This window comes from Stylophora pistillata, chromosome 4 (assembly GCF_964205215.1).
Source record: "Stylophora pistillata chromosome 4, jaStyPist1.2, whole genome shotgun sequence".
NCBI classification, from domain to species: Eukaryota; Metazoa; Cnidaria; class Anthozoa; order Scleractinia; family Pocilloporidae; genus Stylophora; species Stylophora pistillata.
The window spans coordinates 20,076,013-20,095,453 of NC_142522.1; the positions used below are offsets into that span (position 1 = coordinate 20,076,013).

General features: G+C 38.7%; 1 protein-coding gene and 2 long non-coding RNA genes across 7 annotated transcripts in view; 1 reads left to right on the forward strand and 2 right to left on the reverse strand.

Annotated features, from left to right (window-relative positions):
- LOC111332921 (uncharacterized) overlaps positions 1 to 19,441 on the reverse strand; it is a 29,640-nt gene that overhangs the window by 3,465 nt on the left and 6,734 nt on the right. For all 4 annotated transcript variants that reach the window (XM_088759021.1, XM_088759020.1, XM_088759022.1 and 1 more), the window contains 18 exons: positions 19,252 to 19,288; positions 18,552 to 18,874; positions 18,219 to 18,357; positions 17,605 to 17,927; positions 17,280 to 17,418; positions 16,577 to 16,893; positions 10,284 to 10,431; positions 9,178 to 9,384; positions 8,660 to 8,863; positions 7,925 to 8,229; positions 7,427 to 7,574; positions 5,098 to 5,406; positions 4,291 to 4,581; positions 3,537 to 3,972; positions 2,658 to 2,863; positions 2,118 to 2,302; positions 598 to 1,818; positions 100 to 311 (listed from right to left, as the gene is read on the reverse strand). In XM_088759021.1, coding sequence (XP_088615147.1) covers positions 100 to 311; positions 598 to 1,818; positions 2,118 to 2,302; positions 2,658 to 2,863; positions 3,537 to 3,972; positions 4,291 to 4,581; positions 5,098 to 5,406; positions 7,427 to 7,574; positions 7,925 to 8,229; positions 8,660 to 8,863; positions 9,178 to 9,384; positions 10,284 to 10,431; positions 16,577 to 16,893; positions 17,280 to 17,418; positions 17,605 to 17,927; positions 18,219 to 18,357; positions 18,552 to 18,874; positions 19,252 to 19,288 — 5,150 coding nt within the window. The remainder of the gene's footprint in view (positions 1 to 99; positions 312 to 597; positions 1,819 to 2,117; positions 2,303 to 2,657; positions 2,864 to 3,536; positions 3,973 to 4,290; positions 4,582 to 5,097; positions 5,407 to 7,426; positions 7,575 to 7,924; positions 8,230 to 8,659; positions 8,864 to 9,177; positions 9,385 to 10,283; positions 10,432 to 16,576; positions 16,894 to 17,279; positions 17,419 to 17,604; positions 17,928 to 18,218; positions 18,358 to 18,551; positions 18,875 to 19,251; positions 19,289 to 19,441) is intronic.
- Positions 2,102 to 4,405, forward strand: LOC148732781 (uncharacterized). Of its 2 annotated transcripts, XR_016000789.1 has the most exons (4): positions 2,102 to 2,231; positions 2,545 to 2,633; positions 3,582 to 3,644; positions 4,274 to 4,405. It is a non-coding gene; the product is annotated as an uncharacterized LOC148732781 (long non-coding RNA). The 2 variants fall into 2 exon arrangements; XR_016000788.1 differs by lacking the exon at positions 4,274 to 4,405 and having other exon boundaries at positions 3,582 to 3,719.
- LOC148732782 (uncharacterized) lies at positions 11,480 to 14,170 on the reverse strand. Its single transcript, XR_016000790.1, has 2 exons — positions 13,368 to 14,170; positions 11,480 to 12,692 (listed from the first exon to the last, which is right to left on the reverse strand). It is a non-coding gene; the product is annotated as an uncharacterized LOC148732782 (long non-coding RNA).

Below are 19,441 nucleotides of genomic sequence, written 5' to 3' on the forward strand. Positions count from 1 at the left end.
CTCTTCTCTTTACAAAAGTTGTTAAATTGATACTTTCTCCAGCAAACATAGGACACAATAAAAGAGGAAAAGTCGTTGTTCAAACTGTTAAAGACTTACACATCACTTTTTGAAGTGTATATGGCGCTGTGTAGTAATTCAGGTGCCATCCATTTGATTGGCAGTTTTTTTGTGTTCTTCATTTCATATATGTCTCCATACGTGTGACGTAACATGCCAAAGTCAGCAATTTTCACAGCTCTGTCCTCACCAAGAAGGATGTTACGTGCGGCCAGATCACGGTGAACAAATCCCTTGCTGGACAAGTACTCCTGTTTAGAAAGACAATACAAGTCAAGGTCTTTTTCCCCTCATACTAAGTTTTTGAGTCCAAACAATACACTGCTATTGATCATATCACTCTATTGCCAAAATTAGTTTCTTTTCCAGATATCTTGCTAAGATAAAACAAAACGATTTATAGGTCACGAAGCATTCAGAGCTTGAAACAGATGGTCATTGAGAAGGAATTTTATTCCTTATAATCTTGGAATACGTCTGATGTAATAGTTTTGTCACTGGCAGCAGATCAAATATATCTCTCATCTTAGCACCTACCATTCCCTTTGCTATCTGCCACGCGAAACAAAGGACATCTTTGACGGAGAAGTCGACCTCTTGCTCAGCGTCGCCTTCTGTTTGCTGCTGTTCCTCTGTATTCTTAGATTGTGGCAAATCACGTTTGGCAAATTGCACTGGTGCGTTAAAATTTTCGTCGTCATCAATGATCAACTTCACTTCATCATTCTCTTGATTCCTCTTACTATACTCATTCTCCGTCTTCCTGTCTTTTAAATTGTCCTCAGCGTTACCATCGTGCCGAAGATCAGTAGAAGAATCTTTCTTATAGATGATTTCACGCAAAGTGGGCAAAATCACTTGGAGTGGGTCAAGTGCGTTTTGTCCACATAGCTCATGAGGAGGAACCGTTTCGGGAATTTGAATTTGGATTTCTTTAGTGTCAAGCAATAATGTTTTTTTTTCGGATTCACTCTCTCGCTCCGCGGTACCTCCATAATCTTCAGTGGATTGACTCACTTCAGAGCTTTCCAGTATGCCCTGGTTATTGGACTCTTCGCCTTCTTTCGCGCTTTCTTCGGAAGGTGCTGATGATTGGACCTCCTGGACTATCGTACAAATTTCTTTACTTACAAACGATGGTGTAAATTCGTTGTCTGTTTCTCCTTCCTCCTTGTATTCAGCACGAGCTTTTTCCTTGGTTTCGTACTCTTCGCCCCTATTGCCTGTTGTCAGTGATGGTATTACATCCAAACATTTGAATTCTTCACTCTGCTTCTTACATTCGCTGCTCACGGATAGAGCACAAACTTCTCTTATTGCAATGCAATTTTCTCCATCATCAAGAAATGGAATAATTTTATCGTCTTCTTTCTTTTCTTTAATCTTCTCAGGGTTTCGTCTGCATCTCTCAAAAGTGTTGCTGACAACATCTGCTAGTGAACCAACATTGAATCTTTCAGGGAAGCTTCCTTTACCCGGTTCTGTTACGATTTTTTCATCCCTTTCCTCTTCAGTTGATGGTTGTTCATCCACTTTGATAGAAATGACGGACGTATTGCTTATGTCATCTAGGTTACCAGAAATGTTCATGAATTCTATAACACTCATGACTTCGTTTCCAGTATTTTCATAGCCATGTAAGGCTGCTTGTTCTGACATATCTGAGTTGGCTTCTTGCGAACTCATTTCACTATCTGACCATGCAGGATCGGCAATGGATTCAAATATGACACCGTCGATGCCCTTTTTGTTTTTGTTCTGAAATAAGTATAATACTCTGTGAAAAACAATTTATCATGTCAGCTTTTATAAAAAAATAAAATTCAAAAACGGAAATTATTTTAAATGTCGAAAAAAATTAAGATCCTTTAACTGACATGGCACCGGCAATAAAAAGGCTTTTACGCCTACACGTTCTCAGACAGTTTCCATTCTGAGCAGACAGGTCACTTTCCTGACCTTCAGTCCATCGTATTGGTTGCAAATTGTGCAAAGCATTTTAAATTATTCTATTTTGTCTAACAGCACTTGAGGTTGAAGCTGTAATGATATTCTACCTGTAGCCTTTTGTTCCTCAGCCACTGAAGGAGATCTCCTTGTGGAACATATTCCAGGATTAGCATGATTGGTTCCGACCTGTCCCAGTAACCAATCATATTTAGCACATTCCTGTGAGTACCAACTCGCTGCATAAATGAAATTTCTCTGAGGAATTGTTCTTTCCCTTCCTCGATAGCTCTTTCTGAAAGAGATATGATGAAACAGACCCAAGACATTTTGTCAGTTTTAAAATGGAAGCTTACATCTTTGTATGCTGTTTTTGTACATTGATCAAAAACCACCTTCAGTCAAACCTTTCTCTCCTATAATTAGGTGCGTAGGCCATTTTTTGTGGGTGGGTGGGTGTTGGTTAATGATGGTTGATTTATATATTCCACTCAAGACCACTAATGTGAATGTTATGAACATCTTTTATTTTGCAAGTAAAAATCAAGATGAACAATTAACAACGACGGTTACAAGAAGTGCTTTTTATCAAAGGATTCAAGACTCAAGTGTGTCTTAGAAAAAATGTAAATGTGTTCATGTCAACTTACCATTTAGAAGTTTTACAGCAACCACTCTTCCTTCATTAAAATGCACTCTTTCCTCTTTGGGCTTGAAAAACACTTCAACCTTTGGTATCTCTTTCAGGATTGCCTTGTGTACTTTACCAAAGGCGCCTCGACCCAGTTCTTCCATAATTGTTACACGCTGCGGGGGAATCTCCTTTTGCAGAAGGGGAACAATATCGTAGTTTGATCTGAAAGAAACAATGAATATATTTACTTTGCTTTCTTGTTTATGAGAATATTGCACGAATATGAATATGAAGCATTATGGAGGCAAGTAAGGCCAATTTAAGCCTGCATTGCAGGCGTCTTATCAGGGCCAGTTACCTAAGAAGGTGCGATCGTTTATTCAACTGCCCGTGTTTGATTTCGAGATAGAGGACAGTTTAGCTCTTGGGCTAGCTATACTAAATTGCAACATGAATATACGACTGAAGTGAAGAAGGAACAATTTGTAACAATGATTTATTCTGGTACTATGTTAAATTCCAAAATGACACTCGGCGACCCCCCATTGAAAAATCCTGCTTGCGCAGGAAATCTAAAAGGAAATCACCTCTATTTGGCATGGCTATATCACTACTTAAATTGTTCTCAACAAGGCCAATAACGCTCTTTAGCATATGAGCAATATGACGCGAATCCTCTGTTCTGAAGCAGAGCAGGCAAGATGAGCCTATGCTGCCCGTTCGGGGTTTCCCGTTTTGATTCCGCGCCAGAAAAAAATGCATGGAGCGGACTTTCAAATTTCGTAACTTTGATTTTATACAATGTCGGCGATGAAGTCGCAAAACCCATTTGTATGTTGGAAGTTACAGGCTGTATCCTACAAATTTCCACAGAGTTTATTAATTCTATTCCTACCTTCTTGTCTTTTGACGTTTCCTCTTTTTTCTCCTTTGTCTGAAGAAAAGGATACTCACAGTCATCAGAATCAGGAGCCCACACCCCACAGGTACAGCAATGGTTAAGGTTCGTGCGATTGAATTATCAGTTGTCCTTTCTGTTTTTATTGGCCATTCATTGGAGTGATCACTTTCTCCCAACTCATTCCAAGCTGTCATCTTCAGAATGTAGTCAGTGTTACACTTAAGCGAAGGAAGATTCATTGAAGTAGTATTCACAGTAACATTGATTTGATGCCAGGACTCGTCTTCACCTGTCGATTGCTCCTCTCTGTAGTATATTGTGTACAAGGTCAGGGGACAATCATTATCCTGTGGAGGACTCCATTTGAGATTCACAACGCATCCGAACACGTGAACTCCTTTGCTCTTAAGAATCGGAGCTAACGGTTTGTCTGAAGCCAAAAATAACGGAAACAGCTTGGATATTGGGTCAGAAAACAATCAAAGTAAAAAGCCTTACTTTATCGCCTTGGCATAACAAAAATAACTGTTTCCCTAGTGTCTAAAAGCTCAGTCTCTACAACAAGCACGATACATGAACAGTGTGGATTGTGTGAACACGGACAATACCATGCAATAAGGCATGACTGTAAACAGTGTAAACTAAAAGCGTTGAAACAAAAAGGCTGCAAAAGATTCTAAGTAAATTTCATATGTAAATGTTCATGTCGTGTTTGTTGTTTTATCTTTAAGATTTACCGTGACCTCACCTCCTGATGTTCTCACTCTCCACAATTTGCTTTGGTTTAGAACCGCTGCCAGTGGCGTCTCTTTTGTAAAATTCCAGGCTGTTAAAACTATTTCATACTCTCTTTGGCAACTAAGGTGAAGAACATAACCTGTTCCGTTTCCTGACACGTTCACTGCGTTCCAGTGGCTTTTACTCGCTGAAAGTATTTCTCTACGGTAGATAGTGAACAAAGAAGCAGTGCATGGCTTCCAACGGACCACCACAACACTTCCTTTCACTTTGTTAGTCCTGTTGACGATGACCGGGTACCCTTAGAAAAAAAAAATTAAAATAAAAAATAAATAACAAGAGCAAAACAGGCAAACAAATGGAGCCGCTATATGCTGGGTTACAAGGGTTGATACACGAAACCTAGTCGTGATAAGAAGTAAGCTCAAGGTAGAAAAGAAATCGGTACGAGACAAGTCCTCCACCCCATCCTCTTGTGTACTGAGGCTCGTAGAGTCGGCTTTACCTTAAACCTCCAGAAGAGTGGTTTTCCGCTGAGAATCGTTTTCTGTTTGTGTTATTGATATATTTTTTTCACTTAGGAACCAGTCGTTATTTATCAACCCAAGGGAGGAGAAAAATTTTGGGGAGGATCACGTGGTTTTCCTTGGGAGCGGAGAAGGGATCAGTTGTCGACAACAGAGTACAACAGGAGGACTGTAGAAAACTGAATGCCCTACCCCTTCCCCCATGATAAATAATGACTGGATCCAGATGATTTCTGCGGCCAATGACAAACACTTTTTGATGATTTAAGAAAATTATAGATATATAATACCTGTGATGGATTTTACTTGCACCAACACTGAGCGGTTACTTGCTCCTACGTCATTCCATGAAGATACTTGAAATTCATAATCTGTGTCACAGTCAAGTGGTAGGCTACTGTAGTTCAGCTCATTTGTACCCGATGATGTATTGATACGGTGCCAATCGCTTTCTTTATTTCGTGATTTGATGGCTTTGTAGTACACAGTGTACATAGTAACTGGACAGCCATCGGCATCAGGAGATTTCCATTTAATTAAAGAGTTAGGAAATGATATTTCCCTCTCTTTGTTTTCAATAACAGGAGGTAAAGGTGCACCTGTGGAGAACACAAACACAGAGTTAACTGAGTGTTGATAGTAGTTTATCTGATATAATGTGACTTTTACTCAATTCACTCCAAAGCTTTACCATGTTCTGAAGCCGTTTCGCTAGCACCAGCTGTTTCACTAGTTAAAAATACTACTAACATTGATTTCGAGAGAAACGTGCATTAAATTTCAATTAAAAGATTATTCTTAGTTTTATTTGACTGGTTCCCCTTTAAGTGACCGTTCAAGACAGGTGGAAGACAATACAAACAGGCCTTTGGGACTCATTGAAAGATGACCGCGAATTAGAGTTGAAAATTACAATGATTAATGAGAGACAAATTAAGGAATTTGACAACCGACTACTGTATACAGGGTACCCACTAATACGGTGCCGCTTAGTACAAGTTCGGATGTTAGAATAAAGCTATATTTACTAACTTGTGAATAAGTTTATGATTGAGTTTAAATTCATGAATTGTCTAGTTATCATCTACATTACTGGACTGGCTGACAGAGGGTTTGACCTTTTAACTCCCAAGTTCTGATTGTTAATTTCCCCCTCTAGCTGTTACACATTTCCTTGTAATTAATTGGTTACGATCATTTGGTGTTCAATCAAGGTAACAACTTCCACCTGGTAAGTTTGAGTATTAATTCTCACTAACTGTTTGCTGGATAATGTATGGATATTATAGGGAGAAGTTACATGTTAATCACTGTAGCGTTTACGGCGACTCAAATCCAAATTCTCAAGTTCAAGGGCGTATTGCTCCAAAACGCGGTTAACGAGGTGTTTGGGGACTATTTTACTGATCGAAATGATAACCCAAAGTTGACTGTGTGCATGAATCTTTATTCTTGAAAGGCAATCGACCACGAACCACCATCAATGACGAAAATAATGATTATTCTGACAGTCAATCAATCTATCGAACGATCGATCGTAAACTGAAACAACAATACAACGAAGTTCTATCAATCTAACGAAAAGCCGCGGAATACATGATGAAAGAATCGCGTGTCAAATACTGGGCTCTAAAGTCCATAACGAGATTAACAATACAAGTGAAACAGAACAAAAGTTTGGAAACAAATTAAAAGAGTTTTGATGACTGATAAACAGCCCATTGTTTGATCTAAATGATGGGCGTTCACTGACTCGCAAATTGGCACGCCGATTTTGGCCTTTAAATCTTAAATCTATACAGATCATTGCAATATTTGTTTGTATATTGTCGCCCAACACTGAAAAGACTGGAAAGGAAAAAACGAAGTTACAAAGGTACTCACATATCGGTCCCGCTTGTGCCAGAGGTTGAGAAAACGAAAGGGCGAAAGTTTACCAAGGCTATTCAAAACTTACGAAGAACTGATTAAAGGGACGCTAAATTTGCCTTTTATATGCGCATGGTGACGCTGAAAGGTCCGATTACAAAACCAATAGAAATACAGAAAAACAGATAAGCATTGTAACTATGTGGCTATCGAAGATCATTCTGAAATTAGTGAACTAATTAATAATCAATCAAAAAAATGAGCCGAATGGCTAATGTCCTTAACAATCACTTTGGGGAGTTGAAGAGTTAGACAATAGAGTAGAACCTGGTACTTTTCTTCCGCATCGTCCCAGATCCATCTCTACCACTTTACCATTTCGTGTTTACTCGTACGTTCGAGAGATTGACACTTTCCTTTCCGGAAAATAAAAACACTGCGTACAGATTCACTTTAGGTTATGATATGAAGCATGCCATAATCTTTTACGGAATGTTTCTTAATTTTTTAAAAAAAAAATCATTAAGGTGTACACTTAAGCTCGAGACCATTTACATTTCAATTCATTTAAAAGGAACAGTTGTTATTCTATGATTCTAGGTTATCTATAACCATAAACGTCAATTTGAAAAGAGTTTTCGGTGTGTTTTATAAAGAAAAGGTTCGTGGTGTTCAAAGAGAATCGATAGGTACATTCCTTTATCACAGCGCGTTTATTTTGGAAAGATTACGTCCAAAAGACTGACGAACCTGCCGGTACTTTTGTCCCATACACTTCTACTCTAAGAGATTTGTGATTATGATAGTCAACTGGCTGGAGCCGAATGATCCGAGCCCTTGTCACTTCTACCAGAACATGTTTCAGTGTTTCGTTGCTTTGTAAATTTCCGCCGAAAATCTGTGGAAAAATTGATCAGACATAAATTGAAACTTTTCGTCCTCGAAATATAATCAAAGGTTCATTGAAGTATATCTATGAAGTATCAAAGTCTTTCTTTTATAATCTACTGTAAATTAAATTTGATTCTCGTTAGCGTTCTTGGGAAGACTCCATACAAACTTGAAACTGAGTTAAAGTCACCTTCAGGTTATTTGCTAATATGAGTAAAAAGTATTACTGTTAACTAGTCGATGAACAGACGGGTAACTGAAAGGTTGTTCGTTATTGCCCGTCCTCGGAGAGGCTGGAGGCTGTCTTGTTGAGGAAATAATAAAAGATTTCTCTCACGGCATTTCTATTTTTCAAACCTTTTCCGCGTTGTTCTCCTTAAAAGTGATCCAATTCTTAAGAAACAAACGCATTTTATAACTTTTGGTCCACTCTTCGCGATATGGATGTCCTAGAGTAGCCACAGCACAAATAAAGAACACATCTCCCAGCTCAATTTGCAGGTAATCATCAATATTGTTGTCATCTTTAGGCGACCAGGCTCCCGTGCTATTACTGAGGCGTGCTTTGAAAGGTTCATTACCCGCACGAAACGACGAGGCTGCGAAATTTTTATCGGGGTGTTTGTTGGAGCTGGCCAAACCAACTGCCTGTGCCTGACACGCTTAAAAAGCAAAAAAGGCAATAAATAAGAGGAAACATCGTAAATTCGAAGCCTTATCAACGGTATCCTCCCCACTGAGAACAGCCATCTATCTACAACGGCCACGTACCTCGCTATCTACAGTTGCTGTTGTGAAAAGGCTTCACAAGAAGAAAAGCGATAAAATTCAGAAAGATGTTGTTTACTTGTCTTAAAATGCTTTACTCTCCCGAGAAAATCTTTTGAATTTACCATTTATTCTCTCGGCCCCCTCCCCTATTTCCTCTAACCAGCTTGATAGCATAAATAAAGTTCAATTCCTTTTGGGGGGACCCCAGAGTTTTTTTCCGTCCAGCGTTCCTCTCAAAACGATGAACATCTTTCTCTATAAGGAAATCGCTCTTAGCAGTGACGGTAGAAGTTAGACAAGACAGTCACAACAGCTACTTACCAATCCTTGTCTCTTTCTCGGAATAAACCTTCACGTCGCATAAGGACAAAGTTCTGTCAGCGCCTGAACCTTTCATTAACACAAATGTTCCGACAATTCTAGGCAGACAATATATGAAAAGTCGTTCTAGAATTGTTAAAAGCGTTTCGGAATGGTTCTTTCCTCCACAAAGCAAGGTTGAACTTCTATTTTCGCTGTGATTTCCTGTTGGACATGAATACAAAACACTCATATAACTTGCAATTCACGCAATACTGCCTTTTGTAATTTTTTTTTTCTACATGCACCATTCAGTTTAATCGGGGATCGGATACTTGAATGAATTTCTTTGAATTTTCATTTCTCCATGAGAAAGGCATAAACCATCTAGGAAAACAGTTGTTCTTGGGGCTCCTTTTTAATTTTAATTTCAGTTCTTCTGTGGTTTAATTTGTAGCTATATCCATGGAGGGCTGGTTTTCATGAGCAAAACTCCCACTCAGATAACTTAGTTATATTTCGTGATTCTTTGAACCTACCAATCCAGACTTGGAGGCCTTCCTTTCGATGGTTGAATATAACCATAACCTTGGCTACAATTTGCGGTGCTCCCAAGTCCACTTTCCACCAGGGGTCCTGCTGGAGCTGAGTTGTAGCACAGGAACGAACGTCTCCATCCACTGCTTTGTCAGCCGTACTATTTTTATGCGTAGCAGACTGAGAAGTAGGCTGACCCAAGGCAATATCTAAAGAAAGTCAAAGTCAATGTGGCTACTGGTATAGCACAATTTTTGTAGCATTGAAATGAACTAGAGGATGTATAATGACGCAATAAGGTAATTGTTAGAGAATATTTGTCTCGCATTCAAAACAGAAAATCTGCTGCATCCCATATATTTATGAGTACCCTGTTCCACAAGAGAAAGATGATTCGAGAATATATTGTAATAGCATTAATTACATTGTTGAAAAGGGACCAGTTCGAAAGCCTCATGGTTACCTTATCCTCTGGGCTCCAACAATGATTACCTATGCTTCTTTTGATTTCGCCTGTTTATTGGAAATAACATTCTTATTTTATTTCAATTCCGTTTGTTGAAACTTTTTCTTTTTTAGTCATTCCACCATTCCGCTCATTCACCGTTCCACCGTTCCACCGTTCCACCGTTCCTTCATTTTACCGTTCTACCGTTCCGCCGTTGTTCCGTTCTTCCATTCCGTCATTCTGTTAAAGAACTCGAGGTATCGTATTTCGTAGCTTGCTCGGTTCGCAAATTTAGCGGCCCTTTTTGGCAAAAGTCGCTGATTCAAACAGTACAATGCTCTCTTTTCAAAGAAAAAAATTTACTCAAGGCCTAAATGATGCGCAAATCACGTCTTTTGGGATATTTTTGAAAGTAAAAGATTTGATTTCAGGAAGGCGTCATGAGGTAGATATCTTATTCATTCTAACTACCATTAAAGAACGAATTTTAATTTTCGTAAATTTATTCAAATGGACTGTTTATACTCTATTTCAACAATTGGAAAGGAACGAATCTTTGATCAGTTCATCAGGTATTTCTTGGCATCTTAGGAAATCACTTAAGAACACTCTTCATAATCCTGTTTGTTGTAGCACGGATGAACTTAGAGTGGAATTCACCTTGTGTCAGCGGTATTCCATATAACTCAACCCTCATACAACAGCTGCTGTGGTGCTCCCGAGCAATGATACGCAAACGCCGAGCAACAATCCTGGAGCACAAAATGTGCTTAACCTTTTCATTAGGGTCAAAATTTCCCGTGATGATCTGTAGATGCAAGAAATATCACAAATGAACAAAAGTAACTGTCTGATTTTCTTATTGTAAGCATTCCTCGAACGGATACAGGGCAACTTTGAAATGAAAAATTCGACTTAACTCTAGCAAATATTTTTCCAAACTAAAGGATATATTTCGAAGACCAACTGCAGGTTAACCACTCGTTTTCAGTGATTGCAAATGATGATTCCATATATCAGTTTGCTTCTCGCTTAAAAATATACAATAACTGGAAGATCTAAAGTTAACTTTTGATTTTTCATCCATTAACTAGGAGATTTTAAACAGTCTTTATCGAAATCCTGTTCTCCCAATATAAGGGTTCCAGACCTCGCATCGCATATATGAAAATTGGTTGTTAGATTCTATTTAATCATCAGCCTAGGTCGTGAGGGACTGATACGAGAGAGAGTAGCACAATGCATCAACCAGTTGTGACGTGCTTCAGCATCGAACAGGCGAAGAGATTTTTCCCTCCGTGTGTTATTCGATTTATTAGCACGGTTTGTGGTATCATTATAGCGTCTGAATTCCTTGTTTCCTTTCGCTGATTTGCAGGAGTCCTAGAGGGGTAATATTTTTGCCCTTGTACCGTATTGAATTGGCTTTTTGTGCCATATTGTGTTTCCCGCGTTTTTTCTCAAAAGAAACATGGCTGCCAACAAGGACGATAATTGTGCCTCAGAAAAGCAAAGTAGTAACCAAGAGTCTAGCGCACTCATTGCTGCGTTAAATAGTATGAAAGCTAGCATCGATTCAGGGAACAACTTGCTACAAGAACTCGTAAGCAAGAAACGGTCATCCCCTAGCGATGCCATCATAACATCTAAACGAAGGAAATCTCGTACGGCTTCACAGAAAGCCAACATGATGACTATCAGCTTTTGGAAATTAGTGATAACATTGCTACGATTAATAACAACCTCAACGCAAACGCAAGAAAAGCATCTTCATGGTATGAGTCGAACTTACCTAAGGGGAACCTCTCCAAATACCATACCATGTTGATTAACAATAAACAAAGAGACAGGAAAGATGAGATAAAAGTAAAAGTAAATATACAAGGAACTGACATTGATTCTATGAACAGTATTAAGTTACTAGGTGTCACTATTGACAACAAGCTTAATTTCAATGTGCACATAAACATCACGTGCTAGTAAGCTAACCAGAGGATAGGTGTACTAATGAGAATAAAAAACTTAGTGCCCACCGTTGCTAAACTACACCTCTCTAAGGATGCTATCCTCCCGTACCTCACCTACCGCCATCTCACCAGGCATTTTTGCCGAGCAAGTGATAAGAGAAAACTTGAACGCACTCAGGAGAGGGGTTTGCGTGCAGTCTTCAGAGATAGTAAATCTACATATGAGCAATTACTTAAGAAGGCTAATTTAAAATCTCTTTATGAAAGAAGGCTACAGGATATAGCTTGTTTGATGTTGAAAGTGAGGCATAATCTGTGCCCATCGACTGTCAAGAATTTTTTTTCATTAAAAAGTTCCCCTTATAACCTCAGAGGCGCAGATTTCCACATTCCTAGATTTAATACTGTTACTTATGGAAAACATTCCCTAAGATATATTGGCCCTTTGCTGTAGAATCGACTTTCAACTAACATAAAAACCTCACCTTCTCTACAATCTTTTAAAAAACAGATCTGTTTAACTAACCTTTCGTCTAAATTGGAATACGATTGTGAGAACTGTGTTTTATGTAGCACATGAACAATTAGCTGGCTCAGGGAACGCTCTATGTGCTTATTTAATTTAATAATGAGTATTAAATAAGGTAGTTTAAATTTTTAGCTCTTATTGTTAATGATGTAATTAAATTTTATCTATTGTAAATGGTTAGATTAGTTGAATTTTAACCTGTTGTATTGAGTTTAGGTGTCCCCTATTAGTAGAGGGTTTCTTACCCTCGGCTAGATCGATCTGACACATAAATAAAGTTTTTCATTCGTTTATTCATTCATTCATCCGCAGACGAGGATGAAAGCGATGCTTCAGAGAAAGCAGATATGCTTCATCAACATGATGCAAGTGAGGCAGATGCCTTAAGTTTATTTGGAGATGATATCGATGAAAGAGAGGATATCGACCTTGAGGATATATCGGATGGAGACTCTGACAACGCTAATTTCATGTCTGAAATCAGTTCCTTTCTGAGTTGTTCAGAGGACACAGGTCCACCAAATGCAAGTGGTCTTGCTGACTCCGTAAATGGAAAATTTAATGCAGAGTATTCTGTGGAGAAGAGAAAAGAAATTCTCCAGAAATATAAGACTCCGAGTAATTGTGACAACGTGCTTGTTCCCAGAGTAAATGAGGAAATATGGAGCAAACTGTCCACAAACTGCCAAACGCTCAGATATCCGAACTTCAGCATTACAAGACGCACTTGTTGAGGTGTCTAGTACTATTATATGCACAACTGATAACTTCTCGAACACAGAGCAAAGAAAACCATCCCCAGCTACAAAACACTGATAAACCCCTTGCTGGACTCTGTTGCAATGCTAGGTCATGTTTGTACAGAACTGTCATACAAAAGAAGGGATGCTTTAAAACCTTTCCTACATCAGGATTTTCGTCCAGCATGTGCTAGAAGCAGAAAACCAGGGAAACTCCTGTTTGGGGATGATTTACCTAAAACACTTCAAGAATTGAGAACTACTAGTAAGGTCATGACCAAAAACAGTTCTGATGCCAGATACTACAAGCAAAATACTGACCGTCCTAATCAATACAATAACAGATATCAGCAGAAGCCTTTTTTAGTGAACAGAGAGAGGATTTTCAATCCTCCCAGATCAAAACCAACTCAGGGCTTGACCCCCTTCAAGAGAAAGTTCACAGACTTAGAGGATATAACAATTCAGGCAAGTAATTTTCCTAGGTATATTAGGGACCATCTGTTACCTTATCTCAGGAGGAAAGCGAAGTCCTTTAGAGCTGGCCAGGTATCCTTATTTATGAGAAATGGATGCAATTGACATCAGATCCTCATATTTTGCATACAATTGCAGGCCAAACACTTGAGTTTTTCTTCCCATCCTTTTCAGCAATCATATCCTTCCAATTCTATCTGTAAAGACCACGTTGCCCTTGTTGAGGCAGAAATTTCCTCATTGAAAGAAAAGGAAGTTATAGTCCAATGTAATCATGAGTTAGGGGAATTAATATCTCCTATATTCTGAGTTCCTAAGAAAGATGGTAATGTGAGACTCATCCACAATTTAAGAAAGTTGAATTGTTTGGTTGAAAACTCACATTTTAAAATGGATTCTATCCATACCGTTTTGAAACTTGTCACACCAAATTGCTGGATGGCTAGTTTGGACTTAAAAGATGCATATTATTGTGTTAACATCCATCCTGATTTCCAAAAATTTTTAAAATTCTCCTACAAGGGCACCCTATACAAGTACACAGCCTTCCCAAATGGTTTGTGCATCTGCCCACGAATGTTCACTAAGATGATGAAACCCCTGTTAGCTTTTTTGGGACAATGTGGTCATATCATATGTGGGTATATTGGTGATCTATATCTGCAAGGCAAAACCCATCAGAAGTGCATAACAAATGTAATCGCTGCCATCAGACTGTTTGAAAGCCTTGGACTTGTCATACATCCACAGAAATCAGTCATAGTCCCACAACAGCACCTTGTTTTTCTGGGTTTTATCATAGATTCTATCCAAATGACTATTAGTCCCACTAGAGACAAGATAACCAAGATAAAGACACATTTGGTTTGTCTCCTTAAAAACCCTTTCTCTGTCAAAATCCGTGGCGTGGCCAAAGTTATTGGTCACCTAATTTCTAGTTTACCAGGTATCAAATATGGAGCCCTGTATTACAGAAATTTAGAAATGGACAAGGTTGCTGGTCTAAAATTAGCCAAGGGGAATTTTGAGGAGAAAATGTGCATCTCCCACAAAGGAATTTCTGAACTACACTGGTGGTTATGTAACCTTGATAGCAGTTTTAATACCATATGTTGTCCCCCAGTAGAGGTAACTTTGTATTCAGATGCATCTCTCCAAGGGTGGGGTGCAGTTATGAATGATACATCAACAGGTGGGATGTGGCTACCCACAGAAAGCAGGCATCACATAAATTACCTTGAGTTACTTGTAGCATTTTTTGCTCTCCAGTGTTTCCATTCCTCCCTTTCTGACAAGCATGTTAAAATTATGATTGATAATGCCTCTGCTGTCTCTCAAATAAACAACATGGGTATAAGTCATGGTGAAGAATGTGATTCTCTTGTAGTTCAGATCTGGGAATTCTGCATTTCACACAATATCTGTCGGCTTACAGCCACCCATATTCCTGGTTCCTCCAATGAAATTGTAGATGATGAATCAAGGCATTTCCATTCCCAAGATACCGAATGGATGCTCAACCCTGAAATTTTGACTAAGGCCCTCAAGACCCTTAACTCTAGCCCAGAGATTGATTTATTCGCTTCTCGATTGAATAAGCAATTGCCTATCTTTTGCTCATTCAGACCAGACCCAGGAGCATCATTCATAAATGCTTTTACTATTTCATGGCCTGATAAAAAACTCTACTCTTTTCCCCCTTTCAGCTGTATCTTACAGGTGCTACAGAAAATCATTCAGGATCAGGCAAATTGTGTGCTAGTGGGTCCCGACTGGCCCACTCAAGCATGGTACCCTCTACTGAAATCACTCCAGATTTAACAGTAGTTCTTGATTTCCTAACTATGCTACATGAGAATGGAATGTCCTACAGCACTGTGAACACCGCAAGAAGTATGTTATCTTCTATCCTTCAGCTTAATACCAGCTCCTCACTCCCAACTGGACAGCTTCCCATAATGAAGCGTTTTATGAAAGGGATTTATGACCTTCGTCCTTCCTTGCCTAGATACACAGCAATGTGGGATCTGAACATTGTGTTGAATTATTTCCGTAAAGGCGAATCTGTATCAGAGCTTTCCTTGAAGGAGTTGACTTTAAAGCTGACTTTCTTGTTAACTCTTCTAAGTGGACAAAGGTGTCAGACAGTCAAATTCTTTTCAGTTAAAAATATGGAGCTCTCAGGCCACAAATGTACCTTTGTAATTATTGAAAAAGTTGAGCAAAGTCCTGTGGGTACCCATCTTAAACCTGTTGAGTTTCTTACATATCCAGAAGATGAAAAGTTATGTGTTATTAAACATTTACAGGAGTACATTAAGAAAACCCAAGTCATTCGAAACGATTCTGGTTAATTACTACTTAGCCATGTAAAACCTCATGGCCCAGCCAGCAAAGACAACATCTCCAGGTGGTGCAAGAGTGTTGAAATCTGCAGGTATTGATGTGTCTATATTTACAGCACACAGCACTCGTTCCGCTTCAACATCCTTTTTAGCAGAGAGGAATGTCAGTATCAAAGACATTGTTACCTCCGTGGGCTGGTCAAATGAGATTACTTTTCAGCGTTACTATCTTAAACAAGTCAACAATGCATTCAATTTTGGTGACACGATTCTGTGTTTGGCTGACACCACCAAGTGATCTTACTCAAAAAAAAAAAAATTTTTTTTTCGTAAAATTGGATTCTTCTTCTATTACGAGTTGTGTTAACATTATCATGTTGTAATACACAAGTGTTGCGCTTGCTGACGACTAATAAACCCTAATAAACCATGGTCATATAATGTTCACCTAGTTTTTTGAAATACAATTTCTTCTAATGATGCCTCTATGATTGCTCTAAAATCTCGCACCAGTCCCTCACGACCTAGGCTGATGATGAAATAGAATTGGAAATTAAACGAGACTTACCTGTAAGTTGAAGTTTGATTGTAATTCTATGAGTCATCAGCCAGGAGTGAAGGGAGTGGTACGCCCACCCTATTTGCAGTTTATATCCCCACCCGGTGTGGTATGTTAATCATTGAGGCAATCATTGGACCCTCTAAAGCCTGGTTGATGCATTGCGCTAATCTCTCTCGTACCACTCCCTACACTCCTGGCTGATGACTCATAGAATTACAATCAAACTTCAACTTACAGGTGAGTCTCGTTTAATTTCCAATTTTATATTAGTTTGGCAATGGTTTGCATTCAATAGGCAAATAACATTTTATTATAATTCTAGAGGTGACTAACCCTCAAAATTCCTTTCTCTTTATAGTCTGTCCAAGTTGTTCCATCCCTGGAAGATTGGAGTGTGTACTTCTTCACCCACTGATCCCCTTGGGAATTCCCCTGAGTTGACACAGCACAGATGATATAAAGCTTCTCAAAGTCAACCTGTAGATATGGCTGACTGTCATTTGTTGCTGCACACCACGAGGATCCTTCAACGTAGTTCAATCGACCATTCTTAGCAGGTGTGTTATTCTTCAGGACAGAAGACGAACTGATATCCTTATCCAAGATGTATCCATTGCCCAGTCCCAGCTCCATGTGCTGACATCCTGGAGCTGTGAATATGAAAACACTCAATAATCATCTATTACTTGGGAGGATCAGGGTAATCCAGACGATTTTATGGAAACCAGGCTCAAATCGACCGCTTGCAGAATACGTGAAGGGACTATAAATTCATTGGGTACGATCACTCGTAAAGCCACCGATGAAATCCTAAAATTGAAGGAGCATGCATAAAACGAATGAAGTCAAACGAGAACTTATCTGCTATATTCATTTACGATAAAAAGTGAATGCAGTCCAACTACGGTAAATCATAAATTAGAATTCAAATTGTCGGACATGCCTAGGGAATCGTTTAAACAATGAATGTTACATACTAGATATGCAGTATTTGTTTGTATTCCTAATACGAGAAAAGCAGTCGCATTTTACTCACTTTTGATTCTGTAAATTTCAACCCTGAGGCAGTTCCATATGTGACGTTGGGTTGGATTAAATCGAAAGTATCTTGCGTACACTGATCGTGGTAACTTGTGCCGGTCGATTGTCGAACTGTCACCTTTCCTCTTAAATTCCTTTAAAACAAGTATTACTCAAACATTACTTCTTCGGAGGAAGAAGGAAGAAAACTTGTTCCCAAAAGCAAAACAAAAGAAGAACAAGGACAAAAAAATATCATTTATGCTTAAAAAATTCGTTCTTCGCTGCCACATTAAGACTTTCAACACTGCCTATTATATCTATTACTATGAAAATGGTACCATTGCCTCGCCGCTGTCTTCCTTATAAGTTTCCCAGTTTCCTCCATCCAAGGAATAAGACAGTGTGAAAGCGGTAACCCATTCGCGTATCCCCTCTATATCTCCTTGGGTAGCAAGACCGCATGCTTGAATTGCTTCTCCGATGTCAACTTGAAGCCAATCATTGTTACTGTCTCTAGTTTTTGAACACCAACCATCGCCTCTGTTACTGTTGAGTCGCCCATAAGCCGCTAAAACCTTAGAACTGAATGTTGAAGATGCACTCAGCTGGTTATCATGGATGATACTGGGACTGGCTACACCAACAGGATTACTGAAGCAATCTGTAAAAATTGATTTGATAAAATGAATTAATTATCGACCAATCAGTAGGTTTACCAACCTTTCTTTGCAATGACAGCTGGCATATTCGTAATTTATAACCTTGTGACTTTGCATTTAGTTCGTTTCTAATTTCTTATTGCAAATGATAATAATAAACGACCTAATGCGACTTAATTTAGAATTCAAATGGTCGTGTATGCCTAGGGAATCGTTTGAACAATGAATGTTACATAGATATGCGGTATTTATTTGTATTCCTAATACGAGAAAAGCAGTTGCATTTTACTCACTTTTGATTCTGTAAATTTCAACCCTGAGGCAGTTCCACATATTACGTTGGGTTGGATTAAATCGAAAGTATCTTGCGTACACTGATCGTGGTAACTTGTGCCGGTCGATTGTCGAACTGTCACCTTTCCTCTTAAATTCCTTTAAAAAAAGTATTACTTAAACATTACTTCTTCGAAGGAAGAGGGAAGAAGGAAGAAAACGTGTTTCCAAAAGCAAAAAAAAAAGAAGAACAAGGACAAAAAAATATCATTTATGCTTAAAAAATTCGTTCTTCGCTGCCACATTAAGACTTTCAACGCTGCCTATTATATCTATTACTATGAAAATGGTACCATTGCCTCGCCGCTGTCTTCCTTATAAGTTTCCCAGTTTCCTCCATCCAAGGAATAAGACAGTGTGAAAGCGGTAACCCATTCGCGTATCCCCTCTATATCTCCTTGGGTAGCAAGACCGCATGCTTGAATTACTTCTCCGATGTCAACTTGAAGCCAATCATTGTTACTGTCTCTAGTTTTTGAACACCAACCATCGCCTCTGTTACCGTTGAGTCGCCCATAAGCCGCTAAAACCTTAGAACTGAATGTTGAAGATGCACTCAGCTGGTTATCATGGATGATACTGGGACTGGCTACACCAACAGGATTACTGAAGCAATCTGTAAAAATTGATTTGATAAAATGAATTAATTATCGACCAATCAGTAGGTTTACTAACCTTTCTTTGCAATGACAGCTGGCATTTTCGTAATTTATAACCTTATGACTTTGCATTTAGTTCGCTTCTAATTTCTTATTGCAAATGATAATAGTAAACAACCTCTGTGACTTATGAAATGATTCCTAGTGATAATTTTAAAAATAACTGCAGCTGAAGGTCGTTATACCATTTTTTTTAGGTTTTGTTCGTAATGTCAGTGGAAGACTTTTATGAAAATTGGTGATGGAGAACAGCTCTTCGAATTAACCAGTGGATCAGCGCTTGTCTTTTGTCTTTCCTTTTTTCAGTTTAAACAGAACATCATGTTTGTCTAACCTGGTGACTGACTCGATACGTCAGGATATTTTTGACTCTACGAGAAAGGGTAGATGTAAAACATTAGAAAACTAGAAAAATATCAAAATACTTAACTCAAAAGGCACAATAAGAGAAAATATCACGTGAGATCAAAAGTTTTACAAATCAGGCTCTTTTTTACTTCAAAATATACTTGAACGAAAGTTTC